The 17,703-nt window shown below is 46.8% G+C and overlaps 1 protein-coding gene across 3 annotated transcripts in view; it reads left to right on the top strand.

The window, feature by feature from the left end:
- RAMP2 (receptor activity modifying protein 2) overlaps positions 1–17,703 on the top strand; it is an 893,533-nt gene that overhangs the window by 447,021 nt on the left and 428,809 nt on the right. For 2 of the 3 annotated variants that reach the window (XM_040329748.1, XM_040329749.1), the window contains exon 2: positions 4,071–4,154. In XM_040329748.1, coding sequence (XP_040185682.1) covers positions 4,071–4,154 — 84 coding nt within the window. Of the gene's footprint in view, positions 1–3,896; positions 3,985–4,070; positions 4,155–17,703 lie in introns of those variants that run through there. The other variant, XM_040329750.1, reaches the window with a different exon arrangement.

The raw sequence follows: 17,703 nt of genomic DNA, 5'->3' as shown, positions 1-17,703 counted from the left end.
TCATCTGACAATTAGCACTAGCAGGTTAAACCTACCTAGACACATGTACCACCAAGGAGACCAATCTTCAATACACAGTGAGCCCATCCTGCAGGGCCAGGCCCTGCATTTAAAATGAAAGGGCTCTCGGTATCACCTGTAATCAGTTCAAGCTTTAGCAATACTGCAACACTTCCTTCAGTCTGTTTAATATTTAGTAAACAGAGTTGTACTATGGACCTCCAGTTACATTCACATGTGTGAGGTATGCTTTTCAGAAATGCAAACTTACAACATACCTGCAAAAATAAATCAAGACTGTAAAGCCAGGCTTGTTCAGTTAAAAGGAAGGCTTCAGCCCCAGCACAGCACACCTGCTAGCATCATTAGCAGTATTGCAGACACAAACCACAGCCCTTCAGTAATGCAAGTTTAACCACATACTTGCCCGCAGTAACTTGAATAGAATTGTTGCACCATGTGGTGCCTTACCACCTGCATGCTTCTGTCACACTAAGTCCAATGAATGTCCATCCATGGCGTCATGATAGATGAGCAATCCTAGAGACCAGATGCCTTCACCCCCATCTTCCTGGATCTGCTGGTAGGTTGCCACCTCTCCCTTTAAAAGGAACCATCTGAATTACACAGATTCTGAGGTAATTTAATGCAGATAAGGCACCAAGTGAGTTTAATTACCACCTTAATCAGCCACAGAACCTGTGTAATTTCAGATGTGTTCCTTTTTAAAGGGATGAGGTGGCAACCCTACCTGGGGTGAGGCCTCCCCCATATAGGCGTCAGTCTGCTGTACAGCGGGAGCTTTGTCACAGGAGAGGCTTGAACTAGGGTTGCCACCTTTTCTTCAAGCCAAACCCGAAACATTATGTGTCGTACGGATTTTTTTCGTAGTTTACAGTCACTTTTAGGGCACTTTTTTACACGGGCTCCGCTTTTCTCAGTGGGGATCGCTTCGTCGATCCCCGCTGAGCAGGCAGATGACAGGTCTGTCTCTGCACACTGTAGGACTATTCAAACCGCATTGCACCCACAGCGCAGTGGTGTGAAACATCCCATTGCAGAGTAAAAACGCAGGAAAAACACATCAGTGTGAAAGGGGCCTTAGGCTACTTTCACACTGGTGATTAGCGCTGGTGCGAATTGCACAGTTCCTGATGTCGCTCTCAACGGCTAGGTGTGGCTCCTGGCCCCCTTCACTTTGTTGACATTTTGCCAGTCAGGCCGTCCAGCAGTGATCAGCACAGGTAATCATTGGTCATTCAGAGAGGCACAATAGCTGTGGTCCTGGTGAAATGTCATAGTGAAGCAGGCCTGCGGCCGCACCTACCCACTAACAGCTGGAACAGGAATCGCTCCCTGCCACTACTATTCACACCAGCCCTAATCGCCAAGGTGAATGTAGCAGGTCGGCTGTTAGTGCTTTGGCCTTCCTTGAACAGTTTGATTGCTAATTACAGCACATTACTGGAGGTGGACTTAAAGGGGTGGTTCACCCTAAAAACTACTTTTCTTTATTACACTGGCCCCCCACATTACAATACGATTAAGGCTATTATTTATTTTTTGATCTGTACATACCTTTGTACAGCAATATTCACACCGGGGCTTCCGGTTGCGAGTTGCCGCGGTAGTGGGCGTCCCTAACGTGTGTGATTGACGTTTTGACCAAAAACGAGCTCCCCCCGTCGCGTAAGCCACGTTACGATTGGCGAAAGGAGCCGAACGGCGATGCGCATGCGCAGTATAGCGCCGACTAGCCGTTCGGCTCCTTTTGCCAACCGTGACGCGGCTTACGCGACGGGGGGGGGGGGGCTCGTTTTTGGTCAAAACGTCAATCACAGACATGTTAGAACGCCCACTCCCGCGGGACTCGCAACCCGGAAGCCACGGGTGAATATGCTGTACAAAGGTATGTACAGCATCAAAAAAAAAACTAATAGCCTTAATCGTATTGTAATGTGGGGGGCCAGTGTAATAAAAAAAAGTAGTTTTTAGGGTGAACCACCCCTTTAAGAAAAATAGGACAGGGAGGAAAAGAAGCTGGAGTTGGGCTTCAGGCTCGGTTCACGCTGGAGCCCCCTGCGGATTGCACAGGAATACTGTGCTCCTATTCTCTGTTCAGCAACGAATCAGGGATGAATCTATGCCTGAATTTAGCCCCGAAACAAAGCCAAAGACGCACAGCGCTTCTGTGCCGTGCGCTCCGCACCTGCCCCAGAGATATGTGAACCGACTCCATAGAGAGCCAGTCACATTCTCCTGCTATGCTATGCTAATTGAATGCGGGGAAACCCGCATTCATTTCGTATTGGTGTGAACCCAGCCTTAAAGCAGTGTTCCGCACAAAAAAAAAAAAGTTTAAAACCAGCAGCTACACATACTGCAGCTGCTGGTATTTAATAAACAGACACTTACCTGTCCTGGAGTCCAGCGATGTCGGGTGCTGCCATTGCGGGTTACAGTACCCTGCAGTGTAGCCTTTTGGCTTCATGCCAGGAACCCTACTGCACATGCACGAGGCCCACTCCTATCTCCTACTTGCCCAGCGGCCGGGAGAGGAGGAGGGAGCCCTGCGGTGACATCACGGATGCAGCCCGGACTCCTGGAAGTGGGAAAGTATGCAAAGACAGGTTTCCTGTCCCCTCTCCCCCCGAAAGGTGCCAATTGTGACACTGGAGGGGGAGGAATAAGATGAGCGGAAGTTCCACTTTTTGGGTGGAACTCTGCTTTAAGTGAACCGGACATTCCCTAAAACTTTCTATGGTAACAAAAGACACGTTAGAAGGACTAGTTATAGCTCATCAGGGAGCCGCAGAGTAATCCTTATTGCAGTGCTTCAGACAAAATAAATCAGAGTCCCGACAATCCGCCAGAGGCATAAAAAAAGCAGAAGGCAAAGGTCAGTAGTATGGCAAAGGTAAGTATTATATAATGGCCCACACACAGTCAGCCCCTGTGCACAGCAGTCTTGTCCATCCTGCCCCCCCAGGTTCACATCCTCACAGATACACACAGGCAGCTCCTGAGTTCAGTTTTTTAATCACCATGCACCCCCCATCCTCCTTCTAATCTTTACCAGCAGAGACAAGCAAGGCAACGACTCCTCATTAACTCCTCACCTCCTGATCAAGAGATTACTCTGATCAGACAGTTACCTTAGGAGTGCTGTAGACTGGGGAAGGAACAGAATTGGTTAATCCTTATCTGGCAATAGTTATGTAGTGCTCCGGACCTTCTCTGTCAATCCGCTGGGCATGTAATTGCCGGAAAACGCTGCACAAGAATTACTTCACCTGTGTGCTGTGCCCGAAAATCATCAAATAGTCCCGGCGGAGTAATCGTTGTACTGTGGCTCCCGGCAATTGCATGCATGGCGGATTGATATACACAAGGGGACCGGGACTATAGTTTAATTGTCGGGTGCAGCTGTACAAGTTTTACTGCACAGTCTGCACTGCTGACCTATTTTAACTATTTGTGTCGCTTCCTCAGCCCCCAGCTGCTGCCCGATAAGCACTAGCTACACTTTCCCGATCCCCCAGCTTCTACAGTCCGATCTAAATGAATCATGTGTCCGGGTTTCAGGGAGATTGAAAACCTGACACACAGTTCAAAACTCGTACTGTCCGGGTGAATCCCGGACAGGTGGCAACCCTACCTTGAACCTGTGCGGCTTGGCCAGAAGTGTCCGGCAAGGTGAGGGAAAATAAAAATTCCTGCTTTCTAGCAGTAGCATAACCGCCTGTTAGCAGTGAGGAAAAAACAGAGAATACTGTGTAAGGGAGGAGACCTACTTTTATAGTATAACTGGTCCTGATTGGGCAGGGAGGCGGAGCCTTCCCATACGTATATATGCTGTCATGCTGTGTCAGGAAATATGTTTGTTTGATTATGCTATTGACTTGCTGTACAAAGCCCTTCCTAATTGAAACTGTGTTTTGCTGCCTTGAAGAATACAAGTATCCTTTTTCTTACAGATGATTAGTAGGAAAAATACATTGACTAAGATGATTAGCAGCAGGACCTAAAAATGAGGCACAGATTTTAACCTGTGTTTATTATTCCAACAGCTACTGGCTCAACAATAGCACCTGGGAACATAACACGAACAGAAGACAATGTATCCAGCACAAGAAATTATATTATTGCTGATGGTAAGTTATGCAGATATGCGCTCATGGCTTTCTTTTGAATGTTGTCTTCTCTTTATGACTAAAATTAGGACTGTGACTGTTAAAAGCAGCCTAGTTGCTGTAGTGATATCTGATGTTTGACAAAGCTTTTCTTTCCTGGCAAGTTTCATGGGAGCATGCAAATGTTTTTTATGTCATGCAGCCAGGGCCAGAGATAATGTTTTTTCCTGGAGGGTTCAGGCTTGGGTACCCAGAGGACAATAATTAGCTTACCTGCCACGCTGTGACAAATTGTGGGTGTGGCACAAAAATCGATTTCCCTAAAGGAGTTGTAAAGTCTCAAATGCATGAAGGTGAAAAACCTTTTGTGGTACAGCTGCCACCCAGAGCCCCCCTTTTACTTACCTGAACCCGATCTTTCCAGTGAAGAGAACGATGTGGGGAGGAGCCATGAGCGTCTCTGGGGGACCTCAAAAGAGGAGGATCGGGGGCCACTGTACAAAACTCTTGCACAGAGGAGGTAAGTATAACATGTTTGTTATTAAAAAAAAAAAAACTTTACTATCACTTTAACTAATAGATGTACATTCTGTCAGAGCTGGGTAAACTGTATGTAGAATCAGCTACATACAGGATGCAGTGCTGTGTTCCAGCAGCAGATAGAGACTTCCCATCATGCTGTCAGAACAAAATTGAGTCGGATTGAGCACTCATTCACAGGACAACTTTAGAACTTGACAATGAGGGACACCAAAGGAGGCGAGTGACCGCAGCAAAAAAATGGGCACGGTCAAACTATTAGAAGTGGGAGGGGCTTAAGTGGCAGAGTCACCGCTGCCAGGAGAGAGGACAGGGGTCGCAGATGGCAGGAGAGAGGGCAGGGGTGGCCTCTGGTAGGAGAGAGGGCAGGGGTCGCTGCTGACAGGGCAGAATACAGGGGTCATCGCTGTAAGGCAAGAGGACAGGGGTCATCACTGGAAGGGATAGAACACAGGGGTCACCGCTGACAGGGCAGAACACAGGGGTCACTGGTGACATGGCAGATCACAGGGGTCACTGCTGACAGGGCAGAACACAGGGGTCACTGCAGGAAGGAGAGAGGACAGGGGTCAATGCTGGAAGGAGAGAGGACAGGGGTCACTGCTGGAAGGAGAGAGGACAGGGGTCACTGCTGGAAGGAGAGAGCACAGGGATCACTGATGGAAGGAGAGAGGACAGGGATCACTGATGGAAGGAGAGAGGACAGGGGTCACTGATGGAAGGAGAGGGGACAAGGGTCACTGATGGAAGGAGAGAGGACAGAGTCACTCTGTTGGGAGGAAAAAAGACAGGGGTCCCTGCTGTAGGAGAAAAGACAGGGGTTGCCGCTGGAAGGAGAAAGGACAGGAGTGACTGCTGACAGGGCACTTAGCATAGCTCCTATCCCTGCACTGTACATACAGAACCTGAGCACAAGTAGCAGGATCTCCTCCTTGGCATACTTGCCAACTGTCCCGTTTTTAACGGGACAGTCCCTTCAAATAGGACCTAGTCCCGGCTAATTTAGCCTGCCGGGACTTGTCCCGGCTAGTGGGGAAGGCAGGTGCGGCTTCTGGGTCTCGGCAGGGACCTGAGCCTGCAGTGTGTGTTTGGGATTCAAAGCTCCTTTCTGTCTCCCCCTCCCCTCCCTCCAGTCTCGTGCTGTGCGGGTCCTTGTTATCTCTGACTCCCCCTTCCAATCAGCAGCGCGGTGTGCTGTGAGACCTGGGAGGCGGAGCTCACTGTAGCTCCTGTCGGCTGGCCAGAGGAAGGGAGGAGGTGAGTGAGCTGAATTTTTCGGGGAGAAGTTTCCTAGGGTGGATAATAGTAGTTACAAACTTTCAAGGAGATTTTTTCTTAGGAGAAGAATCGAAGGAGATAGTGAGTTTGAGTGTGGGGGAGGGGAGTGTGGGTGAGGGGAGGGGGGTGAGGTCTGCAGCCCAAACACATTTTGACAGATCACTTCTAAGCATGAACACTCTGTGCAAACATCATCCAATATCAATTGCTCAGACTAGATAATGTGGAGTCATTTATAGCCATTCATGTAACCTGTGTGTGTATGTGGTGAGTTCACACTTCTAATTGTACATGTATACAGGGTCTGAGTCTGTGCAATCAGAAGTGTGAACTCACCACATACACACACAGGTTACATGAATGGCTATAAATGACTCCACATTATCTAGTCTGAGCAATTGGATTGGATACAGAGTGCTATGAACTGGATTACATAGATCTGTACTTACATCTAGTACTGTTGTATGATTCATTGTTTTAAATGTTTTTAGTGGATGAGTTTTTTTTTAATTATATACATCGCTATCTGACCACTTCTCAGCCCCCAACTCCCCCCAGCTTGCATCACCCCCAGATCACGTCATACAGACATCACTCCGAGCTTCCTACCCCCCCCCCCCAGCTGAGGGACATAATTTGATGGTCACTTTCCTTCCCTTATCTTCCCAACATCACTTCCTGATTACCCCATAGACACCGCAAGAAATCCCTCCCCATACTGCCACCACCATACCCTCCAACCTCCTCTCCTGTACTAACTGTGCCCATCATACCCTCCGCACTCCTCTCCCGTACTAACTGTGCCCATCATACCTTCCGCACTCCTCTCCTGTACTAACTGCGCCCTTCCGCACTCCTCTCCCGTACTAACTGCGCCCATCATACCTTCCGCACTCCTCTCCCGTACTAACTGCCCCATCATACCCTCCGCACTCCTCTCCCGTACTAACTGCGCCCATCATACCTTCCGCACTCCTCTCCTGTACTAACTGCGCCCATCATACCTTCCGCACTCCTCTCCCGTACTAACTGCGCCCATCATACCCTCTGCACTTCTCTCCTGTACATACTGCCCCCATCATACCCTCTGCACTCCTCTCCTGTAAATACTGCCCCAGCATACCCTCTGCACTCCTCTCCTGTACATACTGCCCCCATCATACCCTCTGCACTCCTCTCCTGTACATACTGCCCCCATCATACCCTCTGCACTCTTCTCCTGTACATATTGCCCCAGCATACCCTCTGCACTCCTCTCCTGTACATACTGCCCCCATCATACCCTCTGCACTCCTCTCCTGTACATACTGCCCCAGCATACCCTCTGCACTCCTCTCCTGTACATACTGCCCCCATCATAGCTTCTGCACTCCTCTCCTGTACATACTGCCCCAGCATACCCTCTGCACTCCTCTCCTGTACATACTGCCCCCATCATACCCTCTGCACTCCTCCTCTCCTGTACATACTGCCCCCATCATACCCTCTGCACTCCTCCTCTCCTGTACATACTGCCCCAGCATACCCTCTGTACTCCTCCTCTCCTGTACATACTGCCCCATCATACCCTCTGCACTCCTCCTCTCCTGTACATACTGCCCCAGCATACCCTCTGCACTCCTCCTCTCCTGTACATACTGGCCCCATCATACCCTCTGCACTCCTCCTCTCCTGTACATACTGCCCCAGCATACCCTCTGCACTCCTCCTCTCCTGTACATACTGCCCCATCATACCCTCTGCACTCCTCCTCTCCTGTACATACTGCCCATCATACCCTCTGCACTCCTCCTCTCCTGTACATACTGCCCCATCATACCCTCTGCACTCCTCCTCTCCTGTACATACTGCCCCATCATACCCTCTGCACTCCTCCTCTCCTGTACATACTGCCCCATCATACCCTCTGCTCTCCTCCTCTCCTGTACATACTGCCCCATCATACCCTCTGCACTCCTCCTCTCCTGTACATACTGCCCCATCATACCATCTGCACTCCTCCTCTCCTGTACATACTGCCCCATCATACCCTCTGCACTCCTCCTCTCCTGTACATACTGCCCCATCATACCATCTGCACTCCTCCTCTCCTGTGCATACTGCCCCATCATACCCTCTGCACTCCTCCTCTCCTGTGCATACTGCCCCATCATACCCTCTTCACTTCTCTTCTGCAGAACCCTGTGCATTCAAATGTAATTGGGAACTCTGTGGATTCAGATTTAAAGAAGAACACGGTTGACTCTGATATAAAGGGGGACTTTTGTGATTAATTCCTTATGATTAGAAATTGTATTTAATCACAAAAATATATACTACATATATTTCCTGTAATTATCTCTTTATTGAGTAGACCCTATAATCTGATAAGTAGGTGAAGATTATGCGGAGTGGGTGGAGCTTCGGGGAAGTGAGTGTGGTAATTAATTAATAGCTGTGCTGCAAAGTGTCCCTGGAATTTTTTTTCAAATGTTGGCAACTATGCCTTGGTACTTCTGCACACAACACAGAACTGAAATCTGATTTAATTTCACACAACTACGTGCACTGGGTGTAGCTGGTGATTATGTTGCACTTCTGACCTGAGGAATTCTCTGGCTATAGTCACCAGCTACACACAATGCAGCGAATGAAGCTGTGTAAGACAGAAGAATGCTGCATTTTTGTTCTTTCCTCCCTCACCTGCTTGCATTTCAGGTTGGGAGCTTGTCTGCAGGCTTCTCCCCACATCAGATTCGCTGCTCCATCTGACATCTGTACTGAAAGGAAGCCTACGGGAGAAACTTAAAATTGCAGTGATGGACAGTACACTTTACCAAGTGGCTGAGGCAGTGGGAGGTGGTGCAGCCTGTTGGCTACAGGCTGCACTGCCCCCTATTGCCTCCTCAGCCAGTGGGTAGCTTAAGCTGCCTCAGTCACTTCCTCGTGACATCACCCTGCAGTATCCCAAGTCACAGCCTGTCTGCACAGTAAACTAACAGGCCAAGACAGCAGGACTGACATTTATTATAATCAGGAAAGTCTGACTGTACCTGCTCCAGTCCTGCAGCTGAAGTAGCCTAGCTGCTGCGCCATTGATAGATGCTCTGGGGGGAGATGGTTTCAACCTCCCAACCCCCCCCCCCCTCTTATTTACGCCACTGCATCTAGCTGTTGGGAAATGTATGTTTTCACATGTACAGAAATGTATGTTTTTGCATATTCAAATGTGTGTTTTTTGTCAGCTCCCAGTCAGCCTGGAATGGTTCTATGCTGCCACAGAGTTGTCAGGAAAGCACAATTGTAGTAAAGTATTGGACAACAATTTTCCGATTTAATTGCAGGTAGATGAAGTGTGTCTGTGGTAATTATAGAATTTTAGTAGGAGAATAGATCTGTACTGTGTTATGCAAGAGCTCTTAGGGAGGAACACTAGCATTATAGTGCTGATGAAAAAGTATGTTGTTTACATTAGAACCAATGCCAAATTAAATCATTGGGTGGAAAGTGGTAACAAAACCCTATATTTATGATCATAGATATACTGTACATGCTGCTGACCCTCCCAGATCCACTCAAATTTTCAATACATCATGAATGTTAAAGCCGAGCTCCACCCAAATAGGGAAGCTCCGCTTATCTACCCCCCCCCCCTCCGCTGCCACAATTGGCACCTTTCAGGGGGGTACCTATTTTTAACCGGTACCCGTTCCCACTTTCGGGAGACCAGACAGTGACGAGATGGGGCGAGGTGCCCCGGAATTTCAGCCCCCTCCTCCTTCCCCCGGCAGGGGGCCCCACTTGAATTTCGGCCCCCTCTTTCTACCCTCGGCGCATGCGCAGTCGGGAACCTTTCCAGGTAATGGCGGCGGCGGCAGCAGCTGAGAGCCAATGAAAACATTGGCTGGGGTGCCGACATCGTTGGATTCCAGGACCAGTAAGTCTCCTCATATTAAAAGTTAGCAGCTACAGTATTTGTAGCTGCTCACTTTTCATTTTTTCGTTGGGGGGGCTGGACACCCTCTTTAAGCTTGGGATTGGGATTTATGATTTTTTTTAAATAAATTGCTTTAGAGCTCGTACAGTTGAGTTAAAAGGTGGCTGCAGGTGTGGACTATAAATGAAGCATTGCCATTGAACTGTAAATGATACATTGCACTGCTTACATTTTTTTAAATGTTGTTGAAATGTTAATAGGTGAAATTCACTGCAGCTAGTTGGGAAATTGTGTACTGCGTCATAACCCACTGCTGTGAAAAAAATACAGCATGTCCTACTTTTTTCAGCTTACACCACTGCACAGTGGGTGTGAACTAAAGTAATCGGATATAGGGCAAATTGCCTTGTCTATGCTTCAGGACTGCATTCAGCAAGGCTGCCCAAAGAAGTCACATGTAAATGGGTCCCCATAGTTTCTTGGTAAGGTCAAACAAACAGTGCATACCTTAGGTATTTAGACCCCCTTCACTTTTTAAAATGTTGTTATATTGCAGCCTGATACTACAGATGTTTATATTAATTTTTTTCTAATTATTCTACACTCTGTACCCCATAATGACAAAGTGAATACAGAATTTTTGAAATGTCAGTGTATTTTTTAACCAGTTGCAGACTTTGTGCATGCTAAACATGCCCAAAAGATGGACACGGGAGGTGTGTAGAATGTCCAGTCCATCTGCTCTGCTGCTGGGACCTCCCCTGTTCCAGTAATCAGCAAATCAGCTTTGATTAATCACCACAGCTTTGTCGAATACATATAGAAGGTTGGCAACAGGAGCTGTGAAAAAAAAAAACAGTCTGCCAGTGTTTATCAACAACATTGCTCAAACAAGAATATAGAAATATACAAAGAAACAGTTTCATTTGTATCTTCCTGTGTGTTCATCTGCAGATCACAGGGATGAAAATTTTTATTTGATGAAATGTTTGTCTGTATTATCCCTTATCACTTATCAGCCCTGCTGATTTTTTTTCTTTCTATTTTATTAACTAATAATATTTAAACTTTTTTTGTTTTGTTTGTTGATATTATTACACCTTCAACATATATAGTACATATATGTTGAAGGTGTAATAATATCAACAAACAAAACAAAAAAACACGTTTCGTTTTTAAAAAAAGTTCAAAAATTTAAAAAAACACACCTTAGTTCATTTGTAAATACCTTTGCAATGTTTCTTACCAGAATAATAATGTTAGTGTAATTTTAAAAAGGACGTATTTCAGAAAACAATGCAGTGCAGTAAAAATAACAAAACAAAAAGGCTGCTGCAAAGAAGCCATGCGGCCGGGAGTGTATGTGCAGTTCCCTCTGGGGCTACAGAGATCAAAGTCTGTGTGTAGATGTGGGCAGATGTACGTGTTTCAAGGCTCCACCTCTTTTTCAATGCAATTTCACTGTGTATTAAACTATTGTCTTTAAAGCCATGGATTTGAGAAAAAAACAGCAATAACACAATCCATGGAACTACTGGTGCCAGCAAGTCCACGCAGCAAAAAATACAGAAGGATACACAATTTTTTTTTTTTTTATGAGTGAAAAGCTAAAACAAAAAACATTAATTGCAGCACCAAGTAAAAAGAGAATAAGCCTAACCCTGGACAGGATAGGCTATTAGTGCAAAAAACATGAACATGCGTTAAACATGTATGATTGCAGAAACTAATATTAATAAATATAATAAAGTCCACTGTGTAGTCAAATAATCAAAATCATGAAAACACCATAGAAAATGCATGTGAGAGTGCATATATTTAAATAATGTCCATCCATATATAATCAAGCCGTCAGAGCATATATGAGCGATGATGACTGTTATATTTCCAATATCACCATATCTGGAAACAAAATCCAAAGTATTCCCAATTCACAAGGCAAGAATAGATTGAATACTCTTACCGGATGTGATGGACCCGGGAACACCGTACGGTGGTGGGTCAAGTGCGCTTGGTCAACCCAATGAATGGGGAGCAGCTCCTCTCAGTAGCTCAGGACTGTAGTTCTCCACGGAGTAGTAATCCGAATTGACTGGGCGACGGAAGTGATGAATCACTAGTTGCTTAAAGGCTTGGGATGGACTCACCAAAGAAAAGGAAAAAACAAAAGAGGACGTCTCCTCATAGTGTAAAAAATGTTGATACAAAATGTATTGTTCAAAAGGTGCAAACCAACATGAACACACACAGTAAAAATGCGTAAAAACACTGCAAAAAAGCAAAAAGCAAAAAATGTATAAAATAAATTCCTGTAAAAGACAAAAATAGCACAGTATGGAATGGCTGAGGCCAATGTATGTGCCCGACTGGTTTCGTGTGATAAAACTTCAACTGGGGGCATACAGCAGCCAGACATTCCCCTGTGCTTAAATACCTATTTGAAATCATCTGATTGGTGAGCTTGTGTGAGACCAGCTGTTGCCCTTTAATGATTAGTTAGGCCTATCAATTAACCCATGGGTCCCAATGGTGCTGGCTTATAAGCCTGAAAGGGTGGGTGATTGTAAGTAATGACTTCATCTGCGCCCGTCTGGAAACCGGGGCGCAGATGTTACTTCTAATGGATGGAAGAGGGGGTACTGGGCATCCACGGGTAGACAGCTGGGGAACCCCAGGAGTACATCCCATGTGGATTCTCACAAATAACGCCGCAAATAGCGGCTCCGGGGGTGTCTTCCGGGTGGGTCACATGATCACGGGACCTCACGCCGGCCAATCACGGAGGGAAGGGCGGGGTGCCGAGTGTGTCACGTGATCGCGGGCCACAGCGAGGTCACGTGCCCACTCGGCAACCAATCACAGGAGGGGAAGGCGGGGAGATGAGTGTATCACGCGGTCGCAGGCTACAGCGACGTCACGTGTCCACTCGGCAGCCAATCGGACCACAGAAGCGGCAGAGAGCCGCACCATTGGGGAATGGCTAGTCAGGTGGCCAAACAAGGAAGTGAATAGATCACCAGCAACCGCTGGGCAATATATATAGGAGGCTATTCCACAGTATTTTAAATCCCTATTTACGGAGGATGTTTACATTGTTATTAAATGCCTATAAAAGACTGGGCAGTATATACTGCTAAATGATATACGTGAACGGTATCAGACGTGTTTTAGATATTTTGAAGGTGAAATGACAATACCTCAAGAGTCATGAATCATAAATCATAGATCACATGAGGCCGCCATGAAGGTGGGGATGTGAGGGAGATTTATTATAATACCATATCACAGTTTATATATATCGCCCAGCGGTTGCTGGTGATCTATTCACTTCCTTGTTTGGCCACCTGACTGGCCATTCCCCAATGGTGCGGCTCTCTGCCGCTTCTGTGGTCCGATTGGCTGCCGAGTGGACACGTGACGTTGCTGTAGCCTGCGACCGCGTGATACACTCGTCTCCCCGCCTTCCCCTCCTGTGATTGGTTGCCGAGTGGGCACGTGACCTCGCTGTGGCCCGCGATCACTTGACACACTCAGCACCCCGCCCTTCCCTCCCGTGATTGGCCGGCATGAGGTCACATGGTCCCGTGATCATGTGACCCACCCGGAAGACACCCGGAGCCGCTATTTGCGGCGTTATTTGTGAGAATCCACATGGGATGTACTCCTGGGGTTCCCCAGCTGTCTACCTGTGGATGCCCAGTACCCCCTCTTCCATCCATTAGAAGTAACATCTGCACCCCGGTTTCCAGACGGGCGCAGATGAAGTCATTACTTACAATCACCCACCCTTTCAGGATTATAAGCCAGCACCATTGGGACCCATGGGTTAATTGATAGGCCTAACTAATCATTAAAGGGCAACAGCTGGTCTCACACAAGCTCACCAATCAGATTATTTCAAATAGGTATTTAAGCACAGGGGAATGTCTGGCTGCTGTATGCCCCAGTTGAAGTGTTATCACAAGAAACTGGTCGGGCACATACATTGGCCTCAGCCATTCCATACTGTGCTATTTTTGTCTTTTACAGGAATTTATTTTATACATTTTTTGCTTTTTCCTTTTTTGCAGTGTTTTTACGCATTTTTACTGTGTGTGTTCATGTTGGTTTGCACCTTTTGAACAATAAATTTTGTATCAACATTTTTTACACTATGAGGAGGCGTCCTCTTTTGTTTTTTCCTTTTCTTTGGTGAGTCCATCCCAAGCCTTAAAGGAACTAGTGATTCATCACTTCCGTCGCCCAGAGTCAATTCGGATTACTACTCCGTGGAGAACTACAGTCCTGAGCTACTGAGAGGAGCTGCTCCCCATTCATTGGGTTGACCAAGCGCACTTGACCCACCACCGTACGGTGTTCCAGGGTCCATCACATCCGGTAAGAGTATTCAATCTATTTTTGCCTTGTGAATTGGGAATACTTTGGATTTTGTTTCCAGATATGGTGATATTGGGAAGATAACAGTCATCATCGCTCATATATGCTCTGACGGCTTGATTATATATGGATGGACATTATTTAAATATATGCACTCTCAAATGCATTTTCTATGGTGTTTTCACAATTTTGATTATTTGACTACACAGTGGACTTATTTATTAATATTAGTTTCTGCAATCATACATGTTTAACGCATGTTTATGTTTTTTGCACTAATAGCCTATCCTGTCCAGGGTTAGGCTTCTTCTCTTTTTACTTGGCGCTGCACTTTTATTCTTCGCATTTTTTACACAATCTTTTCTATTGTTGTGTTGGATGTCACCTTTTGACATTATATTGGATGAGCGCAGTATATATTTTTATATTTTAAAAAACAAAAATTGAAGAACAGAAAAATACCAAATTTGCTAAATTAATGAGAAAAATTGAAAAACCACAAAACTAGATTAGTGAATGGAGTATAAAAATAATATAAAAATGTAATTCTCCAAAATTATTCAAAATCAAATATAGTTTGAAAAAGATAGATTAATAGAATATGAAAAAAAAAATATATAGAAAACAATAGTGTCTCTTTTAAGTATCCGTGTTATCCCCAGCTTGTTCAATTAAGCCTGGTAATAAAACATGGAAGCTCATTGGTTTCTATGCAGAAGTGATCCTGATTTTGCAGTCTCCAGGGATAGTAAATAAACCCACTTGTGTACTTAACCACTTCCAGACCGCCGCATGTATATGTACGTCGGCAGAATGGCACGTACAGGCACATTGGCGTACCTGTACCTCCCTGCCTAGACGGGGGTCCGATCGGGACCCCCCCCCCGCTACATGTGGCGGTCGGATTCCCGCGGGGCGCGATCCGGGACGACGGCGCGGCTATTCGTTTCTAGCCGCCCCCTCGCGATCGCTCCCTGGAGCTGAAGAACGGGGAGAGCCATATGTAAACACGGCTTCCCTGTTCTTCACTGTGGCGGCTGGATCGATCGAGTGATCCCTTTTATAGGGAGACTCGATGACGTCAGTCCTACAGCCACACCCCCCTACAGTTGTAAACACACAGTAGGTGAACCCTAACTCCTACAGCGCCCCCTGTGGTTAACTCCCAAACTGCAACTGTAATTTTCACAATAAACGATGCAATTTAAAGGGGAGGTTCACCCTAAAAACGACTTTCCCTTATTACACTGGCCCCCCACATTACAATACGATTATGCCTATTCGTTTTTTTTTGATGCTGTACATACCTTCGTACAGCTATTCACCCGTGGCTTCCGGGTTGCGAGTCCCGCGGGAGTGGGCGTTCCTAACATGCTGGTGATTGACGTTTTGACAAAAAACGAGCTCCCCCCCCGTCGCGTAAGCCTCGTCACGATTGGCGAAAGGAGCCGAACGGCGATGCGCAGGCGCAGTATAGCGCCGACTCGCCGTTCGGCTCCTTTCGCCAATCGTGACGCGGCTTGCGCGACGGGGGGAGCTCGTTTTTTGTCAAAACGTCAATCACCAGCATGTTAGGAATGCCCACTCCCGCGGGACTCGCAACCCGGAAGCCACGGGTGAATAGCTGTACGAAGGTATGTACAGCATCAAAAAAAAACTAATAGGCATAATCGTATTGATAGTGATGTTGGCAGCAGGATGGATTTGGGGTTCCCAGATCCGGAACCCTTGACCGGCAGATCTTGGGCCTACTAAGGTTGTGTCTTTAACTATTTGAGATGGACCACACTCCGTGTTTTACCCTGGAGTATTTTATTATGTATTATGATGGAGACCTTTCAGGTGTTTGTTAACGCTTTCAGAATCTGTGGCGATGCTTCTGTAGTGTTGTAATATTCTTTTCTTTCAATAAAAACTATTGAAAATTAAAAAATTAATGTGAAATATTTCAAAATTAGAAAATTAATAAATAAAAAATCTTAATTCATAAACCATCATTAAACAGTGAAGCCTCTTTCACCCCGCCTTAAGTTGACCATCCTTCAACAGCCATGGGGGGAGGGGGGCCTGGCGGTGCCCAATTTTTCTAAATATTTCTTGGCCGGCCAGTTGACGGTAGCACACCGTTGGCTAACTTCTGCTCCGGATGATGCTGCGGTGTCGCTGGAAGCTGCCTGCGTGGGCTCCTATGAGGCACTCTCCCGGTTAGTCTACAGTGGCCCGAGGGCCCCGTACCCCTTAACGCCTTCCATGCGGTCAGTGATTAGAGCATGGGTCGTGGCACAAGCATTGAGACCCACTGATCGTGCTACATTCTCCCCTCATGCGCCCCTATGGAGAAACCCCAACTTGGTCCACTTTTTGGACTACCCGGACCCGGTGGTATGGACGGCCCATGGGATTAAGACCTTAAGCCACGTTGTAGTGAATGGTACCCTGAGGACGTTTGATGACTTGAAAACGCGATATGACCTACCTAATACTCATTTTTTTAGATACCTACAATTGCGCCATGCGTTTCAGGCCCAGTTCGGAGGGAATCCTTTGGCTCTGGAGTCTGGGGACCTGGAATCACTGGCTCGTAGTGAATCACTTCCCAAGGAGGTATCCAGCCTCTATAAAGACCTTTTCCCCGAGACTACCGGGTTGCTGTCGCCTTGTAGGCGTGCTTGGGACTCGGTGACCGCGGGATTGGACAGGGACGACTGGGATGATGTCTGGGGGGCGGCTTTCCAGGCCTTAGTCTCTACAAGAGACAGACTTATACACTACAAGTTCCTACATAGGGTGTACCTGACTCCTGCCAGACTGGCTAGAATGTTCAGGGGTCAGGGATCGGCTTGCTGGCGGTGCTCCATGCCTACTGCCGATTTTATGCATGTTTTTTGGGAATGCCCCCAGATTCAGGCATACTGGCAGGCAGTGGTGGATTGCATCACTACTATTTCGATCACCATGACTGTGGAGGTGTGTTTGCTGCTTTTGGTTGAACCCCTAGCTACGACCAGGGCTATAAGGACTCTTCTCATTCTTGTGCTCTTCTATGCTAAGAAACAAATTATTCTTTCTTGGAAAAGTTCCTCTGCTCCGACGGTGACAGCCTGGAAGGTATTAGTCAACAAAGCCATCCCATTTTACAAAGCCACATACTTGAGTAGAGGGGCATTGACCAAGTTCGATAAGGTGTGGGGGGGTTGGATGGCCTCCACAGATACGGTGTCAGACTAAGCTACTATGATGAAGAAGTTTAGTATCTAGCAGCTACAGTGGTCGGGGAATCCTGAAGGAGGGAATTGTGGAGAAATATGATTCACACGCATAGGGGTGACAGTTCAGGTTTGTGGAGGATCTTGGGGTAAGCTATTGCTATGGATGGGCTCCTTAGGAGGGAATGGGGCCATACGGCATTTGATTTGGCACTGGAGCTGTGTGTAGGCGGAAGAGTCTTATGTATATTAT

This window comes from Rana temporaria, chromosome 12 (assembly GCF_905171775.1).
Source record: "Rana temporaria chromosome 12, aRanTem1.1, whole genome shotgun sequence".
In the NCBI taxonomy this organism is placed as follows: Eukaryota; Metazoa; Chordata; class Amphibia; order Anura; family Ranidae; genus Rana; species Rana temporaria.
Note: the sequence above shows the minus strand (reverse complement) of the source record. Positions and strands in the feature narration are given on the sequence as shown.